This window comes from Sciurus vulgaris (assembly GCF_902686455.1).
Source record: "Sciurus vulgaris genome assembly, chromosome: 11".
Lineage (NCBI taxonomy): Eukaryota > Metazoa > Chordata > Mammalia > Rodentia > Sciuridae > Sciurus > Sciurus vulgaris.
In genome coordinates, this window is record NC_136472.1 from 125847478 (window position 1) to 125868976 (window position 21499).

The 21499-nt window shown below is 44.3% G+C and overlaps 1 protein-coding gene across 1 annotated transcript in view; it reads left to right on the forward strand.

Annotated features, from left to right (window-relative positions):
• Nucleotides 1-21499, forward strand: part of ST14 (ST14 transmembrane serine protease matriptase) — a 44001-nt gene that overhangs the window by 4511 nt on the left and 17991 nt on the right. Inside the window, exons 2-7 of the mRNA XM_079103156.1 lie at nucleotides 16173-16332; nucleotides 16622-16749; nucleotides 16976-17046; nucleotides 18722-18879; nucleotides 19070-19105; nucleotides 19397-19637. Coding sequence (XP_078959282.1) covers nucleotides 16173-16332; nucleotides 16622-16749; nucleotides 16976-17046; nucleotides 18722-18879; nucleotides 19070-19105; nucleotides 19397-19637 — 794 coding nt within the window. The remainder of the gene's footprint in view (nucleotides 1-16172; nucleotides 16333-16621; nucleotides 16750-16975; nucleotides 17047-18721; nucleotides 18880-19069; nucleotides 19106-19396; nucleotides 19638-21499) is intronic.

Consider the following 21499-nt stretch of genomic DNA (forward strand, 5'->3'; position numbering starts at 1 on the left):
GTGTAACCTACCACATACCTAGGCTATGTGGTATATACACAATTGAATGTGTAGTCTGTTGTTGACTGAAATGTTAAGTCACACGTGATTCTATGTGCAAAAATTCTGTGCACATCCTCTGGTATGCTTTAAATTATCTCTAGGTCACTTATAATCCCTGATGCAATGTAAATAGTTGTTGTGCTATATTGTTTAGAGAGTAGTGATAAAAAGAATCTGCACCTCTTCAGTCCTGATGCAATTTAAAAAATATTTTCGATTCTCAATTGGTTGCATGCTCTAATGCAGTACTGGGGGATATGGCATATCGACTGCTATTATTATTATTATCTTTTTATAGGTGAGGAAAATGGAACTCAGAGAGTCTAATTAACTTGCACAAGGTCACAGGGCAGAACAGTAGTGGGGTCTAGGTTGGGACCCTGCTTGTCTGGCTCTGCTGTATTATACAAAACAGGTCTATCAGCCCAATAGGCTCAAGAAGGGATGGATTGCTATGGGTAAGAGTTCATTTGATTTGGTTAAGAAATTAGATTTCTCTTTTTGGGATGTTTCTGAGATGCCTGGGGCTACGTTAGTAAAGCTGTTTGATAGTATGGAAATGAGAATAAAAACTTCCTGACTTTTCAGGAGTTCCCACACTAGTGGGCAGTGGTGAGAAGGGTGTTTGGCATTGGCTCAGAGTCTATGGGCAGTGATTCTTTATTAAGAGCTTTTCTATATTAAGAATGGTTCTAGAAACAGGTCCCAACTAAAAATTCTTCCTTGGGTGCTCACTCTTTCCATGTTTGCCCATTCTGTATAGGCTTGTGATATGTTGGGTTCCCCCTGGAATCCTTGTGATAGTTGATTGATTGTTAAAAAGCTTGGATCCTTCCTTTCTTTTGGCCCACATGAAAGATTCTGAGGTGCTGTTGGTGGTGATGATGATGGTGGTGGGAAGAAAGTGGAGAATATGACAGTCCTTTCCACCCTTCACTAAATATGTGCACTGCAGTTCATTATCTCGCTTGCTCCTTGTAGCAGCCATAAGAGGGAAGATGCCTAGTTTACAAAAGAGAATACTGAGATTTGGAGGGCTTGTGGAAGTGTTCCAAATGCTGTAAGAGGTAGAGCAAGAATTTAAACCCGATCTGTGTGACTTCAAAGCCTATGATCTTAACCACAATGCTATTATAAAATTGTATCCCAAAGACGTTGGTGATTGACGCACGTCCCCAGCAAAACCCCAGAACACATCATTAGAGAGTTGTGAGCACATAAAAAAAGAAGTGGTGATCACCAGGCGCCAACACAAGTGTACCAAATCATCTCACTCCAAACTTGTCTGGTTTCCCTTTTGATGAGGTTACTTAGCTGGTAGATCAGGAGCTCAGCTGGAGGTATGAGTCCAACAATGCTTTAAACAACACGTAGGTTTGTGTATTACACACATGATTAAAAATCATGATGGAAAATTTAGACTGAAAAAAAATTCACCCACCCAAGCCAACATGTCTTGTGCCTTGTTCCACTCCTTACTCTGTGTGTGTGCTTTGTCTAGTGTGTTGTTGTGCACATACCATCTGTGTCCTTGGGGTTGGCCTGTCAGTCTACTAGATGTGGTGGAGAACTGGGGGCTGGAGGATCCTGAGATCTGGTAGTGTTGTGTCTGATTGAGCAGTTGCGCTTAAGAAGGTCCCTCTGGGTGGTGGCTTTCCTCCTGGGTTCTGGGCCATTTCTTTTTTAGTGACGACTCAGGTGAGGACTTGAGAATCTTGCCTGTTAGCTGTTGTGGATGACACCCAGCTGGGAGGGAAAGGTCGATACCTGGATGATTTAATTATGAGTCAGAAAAGAACTGGACAGCCTGAATGAGAGACTGCCATGAGCAGAACATGTCCTTCTGGGTCAGGAGTAAGAGCTTCACATACCACACCACCTTCAGTGCCGGGAACAGGAACACCTCCCTCCTGTGGTCCCCTTGAGGAGCTGGCTGGCTCTACCACAGGCGATCTAGAATTTAGAGTTGACAGCAATCACAGTAAAGGCCAGGCTCGTGACTGCCCAAAATCTAAACGAAGTTTTTGCCCCTAGAGTTTTATTTGGTCATACCTGAAATAATTACTAAAAGACTAATATACTATAATATGTTGAACACACACACACACACACACACACACACACACACACACACACACACTCAAAGACTATTTGACCAATTAAGGTACGTAGTAAGAATTTAAAAAATGGAGAACTGTGCCTGTGCATAGGCATTGTGACAGTTTGCTGTTGTCTGTGCCTGTTTTCTAAAAAATGTTTTTGATTATTTTCATTACAGAAGTTAGGGATTTTTTTTTTTTTTTTAAAGTCAAATGGTGTAGAAATGTATAGCTCAGGAAGTGAAATTCTTCTGAATTCTTTCTAGATTTTAATCCCTGTAAATAGAGCTGTAGTTTGGATCTTAAGTATCCCAGAGGCCCATTGGGAGATGGTAGAAACTTTAAGAGGTGCATACAGCCTAGTGGGAGGTTTTGGGGTCACTAGGGATGTGCCCTTAAAGGGGATTGTGGGGCCCCAGTTTCACTTGTTTCTTCATGTCCCCACCATGAGGTGAGTGGCTTTGCTCTGCCACTCATACCCACCACGATGTACCACCACAGGCCCAAAGCAAGCAGGCTGATAGGTCATGCACTGCTGCCTACAAAACTGAGCCAAAATAAACCTTTTATTTATTTATTTAAATTTTAAATTTTTAGTTGTAGATGGGCACAATGCCTTTATTTATTTATTATTTGTTTGTTTATTTATTTTATGTGGTGCTGAGGATTGAACCCAGTGCCTCACCTGTGCTAGGCAAGTGCTGTACCACTGAGCTACAACCCCAGCCCAACCTTTCGTTTTTATAAGTTGATTATCTTAGGAATTTGTTACAGTAACAGAAAGCTGACTAACCGAATAGTTTCACTGATACTCTCCCACAAGTCTTCTATGCATATGCTAGTGTCTATGAGGATGTTAATATATATGCATAGACATATTCTTTCCCAAATGAAATCATAATATAATACCATTCTGCAGGTAAAACATGATTCTAACTAATAGATTCATCAATCCTGTATTAAATATCTAATCCATGCTGGGATTATAGAGCAAAGATGCAGTCTTCTTTTTTCTCTTTCCTCATCTGAGAAGAGATACCCCATACACTATGAAGGGGGGGAAGTAGCCATATGTAGTTGGCACTCAGTATTTGCATTCTGCATTTATGAATCCAACCAATCACCTATTGGAAATAGTTGGAAAAGAGTTGTCTATATTGAACTGTACGGATTTTTTTCTTGTATTCCCTGAGCAATACGGTATACCAACTATTTACATTATTAGTAATCTGAGATGATTTAAAGTATATGGGAGAATATGTGTAGGTTATATGCAAGCACTACATCATTTTATATAAGGGACTTGAGCATCTGCAGATTTTGGCATCCTATGGGGTCCTGGAACCAATCTTCCTGTGGCTATGGATGGATGACTGTACTTTGACTTTTTGGATTTTTTCAGTCTATCTTAGTACTTCCATGTTAATTACCTACTCTTTGAAAACCCATCTTTGATTGCTGCATAAGCATTTATCATTTGTTCTTATTTTCATTTTATTGCTGCATGTGCTACTTGTCTGGATGAGGGAGGTAACTGATGAACAGATACCCAGGAAGCCATGTGGGTCAGGCTTCATGGAGTTATGCTGTTGAATTCCAGGGGCTGAGGTAGTTGTGTTCATGGCAATATGACTAACGGTGAGGTTAAACCAGATAACCAGATGTTTAGAAAACACTGAACAATTAGAGGAATTGAGCATGGTTAAACAGATCAAGAGAGAGCTTTAGCACTAACATGGAGTATTTCTGGCGCCTCCCTGGGCAGGAGAAATTAGACTGATTCTGTTGCAATGCAGACTAGTGCTGAGATCATCGCAGTGCTACCCTTTGGAGAAGCAGAACTTGCTAATGTGTCCTTTTTTTTTTTTTTTTTTTCTTGTGGTGCTGGGGATTGAACCCAGGGCCTTGTGCTTGCAAGGCAAGCACTCTACCAACTGAGCTATCTCCCCAGCCCTGAACTTGCTAATGTTGATGCTCAATGAAATACTATTTCCCCTATGAAGGATGGCCCCACGAAGATGAGAGATGAGCTGCTCTCCAAAATCTCTCCTGGAATTGGGTTCCAAGAGCCCTGAAGTTCTTGCCTTGCTCCTCTCTTTTTACTTCTACCACCAGAAATTCTGCTTTCCAGTTATGGACCTAAGGGTCTCCCCAACCCTCTCCTGGGGTAAGGGGTTTCCCTATTGCCTATTCAGTCATTTCACCCCAACATCATCCCAGCTCTGGGGACTGGGAGCCACAGATGTCTCTGGATCCAGTCAATTCTCAGAGACTGCAGGCTGGTTAGGACTTTTCCACTAACTTCTGCAGATCCCAAAGCAGAAACACATCACAGAATACTCCTCAACCATAAAAAAGAACATTGTCTAATTTATTGATAGATGTAATAGCTTAAATGAGTCACCAGGGAACTTTGTACAGTGCAAAAGCCAACAGTCCTCAAATTCTATATATTATATGATTTATTTATATGACATTTTTAAAACAACCGAGTATTAGAACCAGAGGATGAATTAGTGGTTTTGGGGCTGAGGCCGGTGGGAGATGGGAGAGAGGTGAACGTAGTTAGAAAAGGCAACTGGGCAACCCTTGTACTGGACCTGCTTGCAAGCTCGACGTGGTAGCAGCTATAGGAACTTGTACAAGTGATAAAAGTGCATGGAACTCACTACCTGTGTAAGCACAAATACAAGTGAGACAAGCTGTCTGAATACCATCATGGGCTATATCAGTATTGGGGTATGATAATGTAGTTTTATTTTATTTTATTTTATTTTTTGTGGGGTACTGGGGATTGAACCCAGGGCCTTGTGCTTGCCTACCAACTGAGCTGTATCCCCAGCCCAATAATAAAGTTTTATGAGGTATTACCATTTGGGAAAACTGGGTAGAAGGCACAGAAGAACTCTCGGTATTATTTCTTACAACTTCAAGGGATTCTACAATTATCTTAATAAACGTTTCATTAATGAAAAATGCACTGAGCCATGGAATCAGAATATGGGTTCAGTGAAAAGTCAAGAAAAGAATTAACATGCTACTGGTCATACCCTCCTCTTGTTAGTTCCAGAGGATCCGGTGTCCTGAAACTGTGCAGGAGGAAGGTGGGGTGGCTGGGCTGGGAGGGGTGTCTTCTGTAAATAAGGACAGACTGGTGTGAACTTGGTAGGCTCTTCTGAGAGCCTGAGATAGAATTCTTTGGTTGGAATTTCCAAAAGAATATAGTGTCCTGGTGGTGGTGGTGGGTGGTGGGAAGGTGGGGCAGGAGAGGAAGAGACCAGGTAGACTCCAAAGTTGAATTGGTGACCCAGCCAGTTCTGCTACCAGAGAGCTCGGGCTCGTCAGCAGAGCTCCTCGGTGAGCATAGAACATTCGCTTCTCTTCCAGGGTGAGTTTGGGATACAGGTTTGGAAACTATTCCAGTGCCTGGCACCTCCAGGATAATTCCAGCCTGCCCTGGGAGGCTACCTGGATCTGAACATAGAGAAGTCCTTCAATCAATTCATCAATCAGTCATGAATCAATAGATTAGCGCTCGATGCCCTGGGCTCCATCCCCAGCACTACAGAACAATCAAGTGCCAACTCTGGGCAAGGTTGAGTGTGGAGGGAGTGCAGGGGAAGAGGGTGGGAGAGGAGGCTCTCCTGGCTCTGAGTCAGGCTGGTTGGTTGGGCAGACTTTGACACAACCCTCCACCCCCATGCCTGGGCTTCCGGGAAGATCTGCCAGGTCTTTAAAACAGCCCACACACAGCAGACCGGTACTGTGAAAGTTTTTGTTTTGTTTCAGCGTTTGTACTCCACCTGTTCCCACTGGACCTGAAGGAGAAATGGGACTGCATGGCCTTGGGCAGACGGAGGGGTGGTGGGTGGAGAAATACAAATCAAAGGGAGATACTAGGTAGGCCCCTGTCATTAGCAGAAATCAGCTTAATTATGTTCTGCAGCTGGTCTACCTGGAAGGGTACAAGGAGTCATTAACCCACTTTTAAGAGGGGGAGACAGGCACAGTGAGAAAATTTGCCCCAACAGGTCAGGGGTCTCAGCTCTGATCTTATCTAGGTCACACCCATCCTACTCCCCCCAAAAGGAAAGAAGAGACTGTGTCAGGCTGCACTGCCAGCAGTGGGTTCTTTGTCTCCATCAGAGCCTCGTTGCAGGGGTGTGTAGCTCCCATCTGGAAGTTGTGCAGGCAGGGTGGGCGCTGCTGGTTCTGGGAGGTGGGGACTGGTCCCAGGAATGAAACCTGAAGGAGCCGCTGCTCCCTGGCGGAGAATCACAGCGTTTCTGTGTGGACAGTGTCCTCAGTAGACAGAGCCAGGTCCCTGGGGGACTTGCCGTCGTGATCTGGCTAGGTGTGGAGACTTGGTGTACTTCTTTTAAGTGAGAGCTCCTGGCGGCCCAGGGGATCAGCTTTCTGTTCCCCTGATGGGTTGGGCTTATACATCTAAAGCAAATTCTGGATCCTCCTTGGGAGCCCCTTGCTCTCATCCATTTCTCGGTAGCTCTCTGCTGGTTGGGCAGCTGAGGAAAGTGATGGTCAAAGAGCAAGGGTGAGAGGGCTGAGTGGCAAAATGGTAAAAAGGTTTGGAGAGCTCAGTGTCCTCCTGGAAGCTGGAGCTGGGAGTGTCTGTGTCTGTGGAAACTGATGACAGCCCCAGGGACTTTTGGAATGATGTTATAACGATGGTGGGAGGTTCCCCAGGGCAAGGAAGTAAAACCCAACTCCACACAGCAGGTACCTTGCATCTTAGGTGGTTGCTTAAAATAGTCCAGCCTGACTGATGAATCTGGAAGCCTCTTCTCACTGGTGATGGGAAGTGGATGAGCCGGGCAGGCAGCCTCCTGCAAACTGGAAATGGTAGGTGGAATTTCTCAAACTCTCAGGTTCCTAAGAATGATCTGGTGCACTTGTTAAAAAAGTCAGCTCCTAAGAATGATCTGGTGCACTTGTTAAAAAGTCAGCTCCCAGGGGAGGGGTTGTAGCTCAGTGGTAGAGTGCTTGCCCCTCTTGTTTGAGGCACTGGGTTTGTTTCTCAGCATCACATAAAAATAAATAAAAGTTTTGTGTCCATCTACAACTAAAAAAAATACTTAAAAAATATGTCATATCCCAGGCCCTGCCCCTGACCAGTATATCATCGTCTCCAGGGAGAGGGGTTTGGGAATCTAGATGCTAAACAAGCCTTGTGTTTGTAGTTTATTCATTCATTCATTCATTCTTTTTTTTTTTGTGATATTGCAGATCTAATTCAGGGGTCCTCTGCAACTGAGCTATATCCCTAGCCCTTTTTATTTTTTGTTTTGAGACAGGGTCTCACCAAGTTGCCAAGACTGGCCTTAAATTTGTGATCCTCCTACCTCAGCCTCCCAGTTATTGGGATTATACATGTGTGCCACTGCACCCAGCTAGTTTATTTTTTATTGTCATTTTTCATGGCTGGATAAGTCTGGGAAATGCTGGGTGGATTAAGCATAGAGAATTATAGCCTCAATGGACTTCTTGAGAATCTGTCTCAAAAGATTATTTGTCCTGGGTTGTTGAGAGGGTGGGAGGATTCCAAAGTGGGCCTTCTTTTCCCTTCTCATTTGTCTCTCAGTCATCCCTGTGTTCTCTGGATTAGACCTGTGCTAGGCACTGGACTTTGATGGTGGTGAGTTGGGTGAAGTCCCCACCCTTAGGAGCTAGCAGGTGACAGGCTACTCCCTGTACACAGCTGCTCAAGTCCCCCTGTGACTGCTGGTTTAACTGGAGAGACCCCAACTAAGCTGAGCCTCTCCCAACTGGAGACCACCTTTTTAATACAGGTGTGCCTCTGGGGTGTTGTGGATTCGATTTCAGAATATCCCAGTAGAAAGTCACATGAAATATTTGGGTTTCCCAACATATAAAATTTATGCACTCAGTCTACTAATGTGCAATAGCATTCTATCTAAGAATACAATATACAGACTTAAATGGTAACAGAGCTGGGGCTGTGGCTCAGAGGAAGTGTGCTTGCCTATCATGTGTGAGGCACTGGGTTTGATCCTCAGCACACATGGAAGGAAGGAAAGAAGGAAGGAAGATCAAAGATCCATGGACAACTTAAAAAAAAATGGTAACAATCATTTGAGCTGTTGGAAAAATGGTGCTCATAGACCTGCTATGTACAGTATTGCCACAACCTTCTATTTGAAAGTGTCACAATATCTGTGAAGCGCAGTAACGTGAGGTGTAATAAAATGAGGTATGACTGCCATCAGCAACTGGATGAAGAGGACTTTCTCTGACTTTACCTCTGGTATCCCACATCCGTACTCGGCATTGTCCAGATGACAAATATGACAGTTCGAATTTGGAGGTCCTTCTTTGTGCAGTCATCGGAGGTGGCCTCCAACCATGCAGGTTTCAGGGGACTCAGGCAGGTACTATCTGGAGTTGGCACTTAGAGTTGGTCATGCTGACTTGATCTTCCCCTTGAGCAGGGGGAGCATCTTTGATGTGTTATAAATTACTTCTCACCTGGAGAAACATCACTGGTGTTCAGTCTGTACTCTCCTTTCTTGCTGGAACAATCACAAGGATTTTATTGCCCCCAATGGTGGTGACGATGTTGTGGAATTGAGATGTGTTCCATCTGGTTGGGTAGATACATTGAGTCATTCTTTTTTTAAATTTATTTTTATTGTAAACAAATGGGATACATGTTGTTTCAGTTTGAACACGGAGTAACAGCATACCATTTGTATATTCATGTATTTTCATAGAGCAATGATGTTTGATTCATTCCGTTAATTTTTTTCCTCCCCCCCCCCACCCCTCCCACCTCTCTTTTCCCTCTATACAGTCCCTCCTTCCTCCATTCTTGTCCCCCTCCCACCACCCATTAAGTGTCGTCATCTGCTTATCAGTGAGATCATTCCTCTTTTGGATTTTTGAGATTGGCTTATCTCACTTACATTGAGTCATTGAATATGCAAGTGAAGAGCATCTGCCACACATCAGGGACAGTTGGCAGTGGCACATGAATCCATCAACCCTTGTCCTGATCTCAGGTCAGAGCCACACACCTGTGTCTTCAGCCAGTGACATCACATCTGCCCCTTGACCTTGATCCCTAGCAGCAGATGCAGGTTACTCTTTGTCTTGTGATTGTCTTTAATGGTCCCTTCCTGGAGTCTAAGTTACTTCTCAGGTTTTCAGGATCATCCCCTGCCTTCCCAGCAGATCACACCCACCTTAGTTAAATAAGGAACAATCTTAAAAAAAAAAAAAAAAGTCTGGTGTGAAGATTTATTTTGTCCCTCACCTGTTTTGGTTGGTGTCTCATGTGAATTTTGGATAGTTAGTAGTAGTTTTGCTGTTTATAAATGTAGTCACCAGGGCTGAAGTTGTGGCTCAGTGGAAAAGCGCTTGCCTAGCATGTGTGAGTCCCTGGGTTCAATCCTTAGCAACACATAAAAATAAATAAAGGTATTGTGTCTATCTATAACTAAAAAATATTTTTAAAAAATTAATGTAGTCAGCAGTTGCTTTTCTCTAATGAGCACCACATTATGAGCTATCATTGGCAAATTCTTACTTTGGATTTGCTTGTCCCAGAGCTGTGGGGGAGGAGTCATGGTCTTTGGAGAGTTTGTGGCCCAGTGATGGGTGTAGTAGTGAATGCTAGGAACTAGGAGAGTTCCTATCAGTGGGAGGATCCTTTTGTTGATTGGGACAGAGTTTTGTTTGTTTTGCTTTTAGCATTCATTTTAGCTTTCAGCCCAAGTTAGTTTCTTATTTAATGGGAGTGGTATGACCATAGCCTTTTTCCTACATTTAGTAAATAAAATATAATTTTTTTGGTCTTCTATAAAGCAGTTGTGTTTTTGACAAGCATTGACCTTGAAGAACACATACTGCTTGCACTACTGGGCTAAAATCTACAGAAAATAATGATATGCTCCAAGGTTGCTATATCCCTTTTGGGTTTCTCAGCCTGTTCAGGAATGTGGTTTAGAATGGCACTAATTAGATCTCATCCCCCAACCTGCTCCATGCATTCTCCTTCATCTCACCAAGGTTTTTACTCAGTGTGTACTCCAAATACTTTATTCCCATCCATTCTCCTGGATGTCATTCCTTGCTTTTTTGTCTCGGTGGCCTAGAACTATGTTGTGTTTCTGGGGACCCAGGCCAGAGCCCAACTAGAGTTGGCCATAGGAAGAGGCCACCATGGTTATGTGGCCCCTATCCATGTTTATGGTAAGCCAGCACCTGGTTTCATAGCATTGTGTTTTGTATGTGCACCTGCGGATGTTTACTTTTAAGAAAAAAACAGAGGCAAAAGCAGGTGCAGGTCAACTTTCTCTTCGTTTGGCTCTATGGCCACATAGATTATGTGTGCAATTAAACCAGGGTGGATGGGAGCTCCCTGAGTCCTCCTCCTCCTCCCTCTGCATCTCCCCTGCACTGGCTCTGGGGCCTGAGTCTGAAGCCCCGCCTTGGAGTTGATGAGCTTGGCTCCTGTTCCAGCTTTGCTGCTTTACTAACTACTATCTTCATGACCTTGGATAGGTCACTCCCTCTTGCTACACCTCAGTTTCCTTATCAAAAAAAAAAAAAAAAAAAAAAAAAACCATGATGGGATTATGCAAGACAGTTATTATGCCTGGAAATGGAGTTGAGAGTTAGGACTATAAAAGGAAGCAAGCTAGTTACTGATTAAACAGTTGTTTCTGGACTGAGTGGAGCCCCAGAATTCATACTTGCTTCTGGAAGTTGACCACCTGGGGAGGCAGAAAACCAGGGTCAAATCCTGGATCTGCCACTGAATGCTGTGTGCCTTTGCAAAAGCATCATTTCTCCCTGCCTTTCCTGTGAGTCAGGGGGTGATTTTGCCAGTCTTCTTATTTTTTTTTCTTCTTCTTATGTATTTCATGTTAATTAACTCACTTAAGTACCTAGAAGAGCACAAAACATGTACAAATTCCTGACAAAATAAGTTTTTTTTGAAAGCTCCATATGCCTGTTAAATAAAATGAGGAGAATAAACATAAGTTCATAGAAAATCATCTGGCATCTGATCTGTTAACATTTTGATATATATTTTTATATGTGCATATATGTTTTATAGACTTCTATACTTACAGTTGAGACCAATAGTGCCAGTCTTGAATGATTGGCAGGATTCAAGTGAGGGTCAGGAAAGGAAATAGTTGAAAAATTACTTTGTAAATTGAAAATACATTCTAAACATAGTAACTTACTATTTTCTTATGTTTCTTTTTTGTTGTTTGTTTTTGAGGTAGGGTCTTGCTGTGTTGCCCAGGTTAGTCTCAAAATTCCTGGACTCAATGATCTGGCATAACAAGTACATGCGATAGTGCCTGGCTTGTTACATTTCTTATACACACACACACACACACAAAACCAAAAAAAACCCATCTGTGCAGAGTTCAGATGAAGCCTTTCTTTTATCTTTCTTACTGAGGGCCATTCAACATTTAAAGAAAAATATAGCCTGAGAGAGAAAGGCTAAGACAAAGTCCAAAGATAATCTTACCAAAAAAAAAAAAAAAAAAAAAAAATTAATGGCCAAATGTAAAACCTAAAGCCATAAAATTGCTAGAAGAAAACAGGAGAAAGTTTGTGGTGTAGGCAAAGATTTCTTTGATACAGCATCTAAACTGCAAACCCTACGAAAAAAATGTGACAAATTGCACTTCATCAAAATAAAAATACCTTCAAAAGATATTGTTAAGGGAATGAAAACACAGGCCACAGAAGGAGAAGACCTTTGCAAAGTATATGAACAACTTGTGTTCAGAATACCTGTAAAGACCTCTCAAAACTCAATAATGGAAAAATAAGCAAGCCAATGAAAATATTGGCAAAAGATTTGGAAAACCCTTTACCAAAGATGAAAAACCAAGGGCAATTGAGCACGTGAGAAGATGATCAATCACTATTGTGAGTCATTAGAGAAAAGCCACTGAAAACCATAGGAAACTGTTGTATGTTTAGTAAAATGGCTAAAATTAAATACTGACTGTACTGAGTACTAGATGCGATGGGGAGCAATGAGAATTCTCAGGCACTGCTGGTGACCATGTAAAAGGGTACAATCACTTTGTAAAACAGTTCTGTGGTTCTTTAAAAAGTTAAACATATAGCTATCATACAAACTTGCTATTCCCCTGCTAGGTAATTACCCAAGAGAAATAAGAGCATATTCCAACACAGAGACTCATATAGGAGTACTTATAGCAAAACTGGAGACAATCCAATGTCCATAACAGGTGAACAGGGATCCATGCACAGGATAGTGCTCAAGAGTAAAGAGGAATGCAGTATTGATGCAGGCATGAATCTCAAAATAATTTGTGCTGAGTAGAAGAAGCCAGACAGAAAAGAGTGCCTACTCTATTCTTCTACTTACACAAAGTCATGGAAAAAGCATATTAATCGTTAGTGACAGGAATTGGATGAGTGGCTGCTTGGGGCAGGAAAGGAAATCAGGGAGGAACAGGAGGAAGCTCTGAAAGGTGATGGTTATATTGATTATTTTGATTGTGTGGATGGTTTTTGTGGGAATATAGATGTATTTGTCCCAAACTGTACACTTTGTATATATATATAGTTTATTTTATGTCAGTTATACCTCAGTGAAGCTATTTTAAAAATTAATAAGAAGGTTTGCAAGAGCAAGTTTAAAAGCATTCCCAGAAAAGAACCAAATGATGAAGAGATGTAAAATATAGGAGAGAGAGGGGAAAAACAAAAAACAAAGACAAAAACGACAGAAGCATACAGTATCCACTCCTTGTCCTTGTCCTGAAATTTCGTCATGACATATTTAGTCATTTATGTTTTTGCATTTATCTTTCTTACCATTCAGTGAGCCCTTTGAACCTAAAGATTCATGCATCTCTTCTGATTTGAGAAATACCCCTTGGGTATTTCTTTGGTAACTGTCCTCTTCTCTGCCAGGAATTGGGCTCAGGTTTTATTTACTTATTTTTGTGGTGCTGAGGATTGAACTCAGGGGTTTGTAAATATTCTGCCACTGAACCACACCCCAGCCATTGGGCTCAGGTATTACAGAAGATAGGAGTGAGACAAGGAAATGCATTGTTAGAAATTCCCAAATCCTCACCTCTGCCCAAACAAAGAGACAGCTGCCCCCGGCCCCCCACATCCCTGTAGTAGAGGGAATCCCTGGAGAAAAGGAATCAGAATATCTGGACTCGTCGACATCAGGTCAGAGGAAGGCTGTATGAGGAGTGGAAAGGAGAATGAGTTTTTTCTCCTACCTGTTCCTGAATGCTGGGAGATTAGAAAATTATATGTTCTCTGGAGCAATTAAACCATCCCATGGAAAGATCTACACAGACTAATCATTGGGTATGCCCAGTAAAATAATCTGGCTGAGCTTCCAAACAGCCTTTACGACCTCATTTCTAAATGTGAATGAACAACCAAGGATCCTCAGGCATTTGTGGAAAGTTTTCAACATGAGAGGTACTCAATAGAAATAAAATGATGAGAAGATTTTGCATCCATGAAACAAATACAAGATGCCATAAAAGAGGAAAATTCAGAAACTCTTGGATATTAAAATTTTGACATCAAAAATGAAAAGCTTTATAGGATGGTTAAAGATAATATGATAGCTAATGCAGAGAAAGGATAAAGTATAGGATCAATATAATAAGAATTGAAGACGGGAATTTCTAAATTCAAAGGATTTACAGAGAGTTTAGCATCATGAAATGTCCATCCTGGAGGCTTTAAGGGAAAGACAACAAAGCCATTAAACATGAGATACTAGACTTATAACATTGTAATATTTCTCAAAAGCAAAATTAGGAGCAGAAAGACAATGGAGCTGTTAAAATTCTAAGTGAAAATATTTTAAGTCTATCGTTCTGTACTTAGCTGAACTATCAACAAATGTGAGTATTGAATTAATTTTTTTTTTTTTTTTGTACCAGGAATTGAACTCAGGGGTGCTTAACCACTGAGTCACATCCCCAACCCTTTAAAAAAATATTTTATTTAGAGACAGAGCCTCGCTAAGTTGCTGAGGCTCCTGCCTCAGCCTCCCAAGCTGCTGGGATTACAGGCATGTGCCAGCACACCCAGCTCCAGAGTTAAAATTTTCAGAAACATGGAAGCGTCAAAAATGTGCTTAGGAAGGTACTAATGTAGGTATTTTTATGAAAATGCTATAAGCCAGAGATTAAGATGTGGAATTTTAGGAATAGGGGCTTCAGTTTGAGACAGAGATGAAAGAAATCCCCAGGGCGATGGTGAAGAAGATCTAGAAAATCGCTATGAGAAAGGACAGAGGACTCCAGGGGAAGGCTGTCAGGAAGAAAATAAAATGGTAGGTTATTTGACAGTATGTAGGAGATGGAGAATATTACGGAAATCTTAGAGATTATACATAGAGAGTTGTGTATATGTTAAGAAGAAACCCAAGTAAATGAAAATTTGCAGCAAGAAAAACAAAGTATACAGGAAAGAAAACTTAATAGCGAATAGTATTTTCACAGTTTAATAATGAAAGTAATGTAAACACAATATGGATATAATTTTTTAAAACTTTGATCCTAGAACTTTTGGGAGGATGGGGGAGAGAAAGGGAAGGAAGGGCATTAAAATCCAAATTATCAAAATAGGAAATCAGTTAATGATATTTTAAGTAGGTGAATTAAGATGTAGCGGTGTTAGTATATATGCTTCGGAACATGGAAACAATCAGCTTCAATGTATTTGAAGTGTCTATCTCTGGGGTGTGGCTCTGTATGTGGTATTAGGTAGTCATAAGCATAAGCAATTAGGAAGCTAAAATTAGACTTATAAATATCCCAAGGTGGCAGGAGTGGGGAGAATCTCTCATAGCGGTGTGTTAATCTATGATACGAAGATGTGACAAATCAAGAAATAGCAGTTCAAGTGTATAACGTAGCATCAGGAAACTGTTTTTTTTTTTTTTTTTTTTTTTTTTTTTTTGCGGTCCTGGGGATTGAACCCAGGGCCTTTGGCTTGCGAGGCAGGCACTCTACCAACTGAGCTATCTCCCCAGCCCAGGAAACTGTTTGAAGTGATGACATCTGTGGAGTTTGGGGTGGGGCTGTTGCTGTCATAAGCCCCTTTGGAGTGGGTATGAGGTAGTTGAACATAAAGCATCACACCAAAAAAGCACAGCCCCTCTGCAGAATTGAGCACCAGTGTATGCTTTGGGGAGGAATCTTGCCCATCTGTCAAGGGCCCCTGGGACACCCCTCCTGCCCGTCTCCATCTTCATGTCCCCCCATCCTGGATACCCCTGAGCAGGGAGGAGCCCAGAGAAGCTGCCATACTGTTTGTTGGAACTTTCGCTTGTTTGCTTTCACGCATGGGTGTGGATTCCAGGAGAGAGTGGGCTTTCCATGTCCACTTGGGGTCCTGGGTTAAAAGCAGAGGGTTTGTTCCATTATGGCACTGCAGAGCTGCCCAGGCTTAGTGCCTTGTTTTCCTTTTGGCTGGTTAAACATTGGCAGGGACAAGGCTGCTGGGTAGGGTGTGCAGTTTCCATGCCACCCACAGGCTCCTGGCCCTGGTGATCTTGGGACTGAATCTAATAGGGTGGCATTGAGGTAGGTGAGGACTGGCCTTACAAGTCACTTCAGAGACTCCACAGTGCCAATCATGGCTTTGAGCTTACATCCACCTGTATGAAAGACGATTCGTGGTAATTGAGACCCTCAGTGACTGGGTTTAGATTGCCCTTCATTTCAATTAAACGAGCAATTCTTAAGTGATTCATGCCTGTCTGGACGCTGGGATGTGTGTATGGGAGGGCTTCCCTCACTTTCCTCCACTAGGGTGATGGGTTCACATCTTGGAGCAGGCAGTCTTGGCAGAGTGGGCCTTATGTTGTGGATGACATCTCCCTCTCAGCCCAGCCCTGACTTTTTCTCCAAGGCAGACCTCCCAAAATGTCAGTGTTCTTCCCCAGCATGGCTGAGAGGCTATTGGTGTGAGAGTTTCTGAATTCCAGTGCATCTTTCTGTTCAGAACATGAATGGCTTCGAGGAAGGCGTGGAGTTTTTGCCAGTGAACAATGCCAAGAAGGTGGAGAAGCGGGGCCCTAGGCGCTGGCTGCTGTTGGTGGCCCTGCTGATTGGCTGCCTCTTGCTCTCCCTTGTGGTTGGCTTGCTGGTGTGGCACTTCCAGTGTGAGTACAGCTATGGGGAGGGTGATACAGGGGTGGCTCTCGTTCTTCCCAGGGGCCACCAGTGGTGGACATGAGAAGAATGGGGGAAGCGTCGGGGGGTCAGCCGGAGTGCTCTCAGGCGCCCTCTCCCTGGGCTCTTGTGAACCATGATGGGTGGTGAGGAGTTACTGGTCAGAGCTGGCCCCTCCCCACCCTCACTCCCCCCGGAGCTAAGGGTAGCTGTGGGTGGGTGGTGGGGACCGGTGGAGGCAGTACCACTGCCCATGACCGCTCTCCTGACCTGGCACAGACCGGAATGTGAGGGTCCAGAAGGTCTTCAATGGCTACCTGAGGATCACAAATGAAAACTTTGTGGATGCTTATGAGAACTCCAACTCCACTGAGTTTAAAAACCTGGCCAAGAAGGTGAAGGAAGCGGTGAGTCCAAGCCCTGGGCAGGGAACCCTGCCAACTGCTCTCTGTCCTGGGTCCCTAGCCCCACCAAGTAGAGAGGACACATCTCATCTTTGCTCCAAGGTCGTTAGGCTGGGGAGTAATGTAGAATGGGGCTCAGGTCCCAGGAGGGGAGGGACCAACCTGGGCTCAGGAAAGGGGTTATTAACTATTCTTTGACTTACTGTGAGTCTCGTCCCCTCCCCCTCAGCTGAAGCTGTTATACAGTGAAGTCCCTGTCCTGGGCCCCTACCATAAGAAGTCTGTTGTAACTGCCTTCAGGTGGGTGCTGGGATGGTCCCTGGCCTGTCTTGGAATGGGATCAGTGTGCTGTAGTGTGTGGGACAAAATGCCTGGGACCCTGGGGTATGATAAAGCTGAAAGCCTTGACTTGTAGGGCCAAGGTGACCCCTTATTCTATCCTTTGTGCAAGTGATCAACATGCTTGATTATTTTGTCTCCAAGGCAGGGATGGCCATTACAGTGTTGGTAGGAGGAAGTGCACAAATGCATGTGGATTGCTTTGCATAGTGCCAGCCATGTGAGCTGCATTCAGGAAGGACAGTCATTATTTTTCCAAACTTGCCTTTGAGGGAGTTGGGTGCATGGGAAGGCTTCCATGCAAATAGACCTCTTTTTTTTTTTTTTTTTTAAATTCATTTTTATTGTAAACAAATGGGATGATCTTGTTTCTCTGTACATGAAGAAGAGGCATACCATTTGTGTAATCATACATTTACCTAGGGTAATAGTTTTTGATTCATTCTGTTATTTTTTTCTCCCCCCACCCCTCCCACCCCTTTTATTCCTCTATAGAGTTCCTCCTTCCTCCATTCTTGCCCCCTTTCCACCCCCTATATGTGTCATCATCTGCTTAAAATCCCAGTGACATACCTTACAGAAATAGAGCAAGCAATCATGAAATTCATCTGGAAGAATAAGAAACCCAGAATAGCTAAAGCAATCCTTAGCAGGAAGAGTGAAACAGGGGGTATCGCAAGACCAGACCTTCAACTATACCACAAAGTAATAGTAACAAAAATGGCATGGTATTGGCACCAAAATAGACAGGTAGATCAATGGTACAGAATAGAGGACACGGACACAAACCCAAATGAATACAATTTTCTCATACTAGACAAAGGTGCCAAAAATAAGTAATGGAGAAAAGATACCCTCTTCAACAAATGGTGCTGGGAAAACTGGAAATCCATATGCAACAGAATGAAACTAAACCCCTATCTTTCACCCTAGACCTCTTTTTTAAAGTTGATTTTATCCCAGAGTGTTTTTCATTTTTTGCTTTTGCAGCGCTGGGATGGAACCAGCTTCTTACGCAATCTAGGCACGTGCTCCACCATTGAGCTATATCCCCAACATTTTAAAATTTTATTTAATTTTATTTTTTTGAGATGGAGTCCTGCTGTATTGCCAGGCTAGTCTTGAACTCCTGGGCTCAAGTGACCCTCCTGCTTCCAAAGTAGCTGGGACTACAAGTGTGTGTCACTGTGCTCAGCACCCAAAGTGCTTTTTTTTTTTTTTTTTTTTTTTTTTGTGGTGCTGGGGGTCGAACCCAGGGCCTCATGCTTGCAAGCCAAAGTGCTTTTTGTTTTGTGTGTGCAGTTGAAATCTCAGGAATGCTGGTTGGCAAGTGTCAGTCTCATCCCTTTCCCGGAATAGGGAAAGTTAGTGGCCCGAGTTAGTGGCCAGACTCCAGTCTGGAATTTTTTCTCCTTCCCTTCTAAACTTGAACTGGCCACAGAGTATGTATGTATGGTTTGGAGTGAGACAGAGAGAGGTGGATAAGTGGGGAGGATCACTTGGGCAGGGGACTGTAAGGTCGGTGGGCACTATAGAAAGCTGGGACGGGGCCCCTGTGTGCACCAAGGTCCCTGTGTCCTGTGGGCCTCCAGAACCTGCCTCTGGCCTTGTCTCAAGCTCGACCCTCTCTCCCTAGTGAGGGCAGCATCATCGCCTACTACTGGTCGGAGTTCAGCATCCCGCCGTACCTGGAGGAAGAGGTGGAGTGCGCCATGGCCAAGGAGCGAGTGATCTCCTTACCACCCAGAGCTCGGGCGCTACAGTCCTTTGTATTGACCTCGGTGGTGGCCTTTCGTGAGTCTGGGGAAGGCTGGGAATGGGCACATGAAGGCTAGCCTGCAGAGGAGTAGAGTTGGGGAAACCCATGTGCCTGGGATCCATTGCATTGGAGAGAACTCTTGCTGGGCACCTCCCTTACTGTAATAAGGAAGCAGGAACAAGGAAATAGATGGTATCAGTAAATATTCTCCTTCTTGTTCTTCAGCCACCGACCCCAGAACAGTCCAGAGGCCCCAGGACAGTGAGTATCATGCTCCTCACCCTCAAAGCAGAGAGAAAGCGGGAAATGGTTAGGTGCCCTTTGAGCTAAGGGGGTCCACAGAAGTCATTGCCAATGGCCAGCACATTCCTCCTCTTCTTCCAGTCCCTTCTGAGAAGCCCCCTTCCTTCTCTCTCTCTGGGCTCAGGGCAGCCTTGGAAGTCTTGGGGGGGGGACGAGGCCTGGGGTACACTCCCTCTGGGTCTCTGGGTTGGTCACCCCAGCTCCGTAAAGCCCTGGCCCTACCCTGTGCCCTCCTTGTCTCCTGCACAGACAAATGCAGTTTTGCTCTGCATGCCCGTGGCAAGGAACTGACGCGCTTCACCACGCCTGGCTTCCCCAACAGCCCCTACCCAGCTCGTGCCCGTTGCCAGTGGGCCCTGCGGGGGGATGCTGACTCAGTGCTGAGCCTCACCTTCCGCAGCTTTGACGTTGCACCTTGTGACGGGCAGGGCAGTGACTTGGTCATGGTGTATGACACCCTGAGCCCTGTGGAGCCCCATGCTCTGGCAAGGTGACTGTCCTGGGGAGCTGGGGTGGGACCACAGGAGCCTGGCAGCTGCTGGGATCACCCATTGAACCAATCGTAGTGTAGCTTTGGGATCCAGTTTATGACTTTTGGCCACAGGCCAAACTTGCAGGCAACAGAGAATAGTTGTGGGGTGCTCCTCAGCACAAGCTCCAGTGGCGGAGGGGTGTCTCAGAGGTGATTCCTTAGCTTTGGCAAGGTTAAGGAAGGCTCACTGGCCCCTGGATGCCAAATTCAGCATGAGCAGGATGTGCTTCCTGTAACTGCCGAAGGAAAGGTGCAACTTGCTGTGAAGAATGTAGGTCTTATTATTAATCAGGTGCAGTGCGACCCACAGGTGAGGAGGCCACTACCATTACAGACAGTTCACTGCACTTCTCCAGAGGGGCTGCTGTATGGCTTGGCAGAGCATGCAGGGCCATATGGTAGAGCCCCAGGATTGCTCAGGAAGCAGAGGGAGAGAGGATCCACTGTGGGGACAGCCTTTATTGTGGTTTACATGGGAAAGGACGAGTGCAGGGTGAACAGGCTTAGGACTGGCTGGTTGTAGTCATTACAGCAGGCTCTGGAGCATAGGTCTGTCCCTTGCTGTCTGGTACCTGGCCTAGCCCCCCAACTCTGAGACTTCCACGGCTGGGCTTGCCCTAATCACCCCAGGGCCAGATACCAGACATCAAGGGACAGTCCTGTGCTACAGAGCTTGCTGTTATGACTGAAACCAGCCAATCCTAAGCCTCTTCTCTCTGCTCTCTTCCTTTCCCATGTAAGCCTTCAATAAAGACTTTGCTCACAGTTCCTCTTCACTTCCTCTGCCTCCTGAGTAGTACATGGGAGTCTGATCATGTGTGGGGTCTGCATAGGAAAAGCGCCCTCGCCAGCAAGTCTTTCACTATTTCTAGGATTGGCAGCTCTGAGAAGGCAGTCTTTCCAGGGTTTGTAAAAACCCCTGATGTCAAAGCGTCAGAAAGTAGCCAGGTGCCGTGCCACCGGCCTGTAATCCCAGCTACTCAGGAGGTTAAGGCAGCAGAGTCTCAAGCTTGAGGTCAGTCTGGGCAACTTAGCAAGACCCTGTCTCAAAAATGAAAAACAGGGCTGGGGCTGTAGCTCAGTGGTAGAGTGCTTGCCTCACATGTGTAAAGCACCGGGTTCGAACCTCAGCACCACATAAAAATAAACACATAAAAAGATATTGTGTCCATTTACAACTAAAATAAATTTTTTTAAAAAACAAAAAAAGAAAAGGGATAGAGATGAATTTCAGTGGTAGAGTCCCCCTGGGTTTAATCCCCATTATCGGGGGAAAAAAAGAATTACAGATAATAAAAGGGCATGAGTAATATACTTGCTGAGGGGGCAGGCATCAGGGTGCGTGCCCCATCTGGCCCCATGTCAAGTTGGAGCCCACTTCTCACACCTGAAAGAGGTGCTGTGGGCAAGGGCGGTCAGGCTAACCTGACGCTGGGCCAAGGGCTGCTAGCTCTCTGGAAATGGGCAGGTGTTTCTTGATTAATGACGGGCTAAAATTTAGGCCAAAACCAACATAGAATCATCTTTCTCCATGGCTTAGCAGTCAGGATTTCTACACATCATTTCCCACCTCTGTAATTATTAATTTATGACTAAGAAATACACAACTACAAGAGGGTAAAAGTAGAAATCAACAAGCAAAAGGAGGATAAAAGTCACCTATTACCTTACCTTACTACCCAGGAGTAGCCTTTTTTTTTTGGGGGGGGGGGGTGCTGTGGATCGAACCCAGGGCCTTGTGCTTACAAGGCATGCACTCTACCAACTGAGCTATATCCGCAGCCCCTAAGAGTAGCCATTGTTAAGGCTTTTTTTTTTTT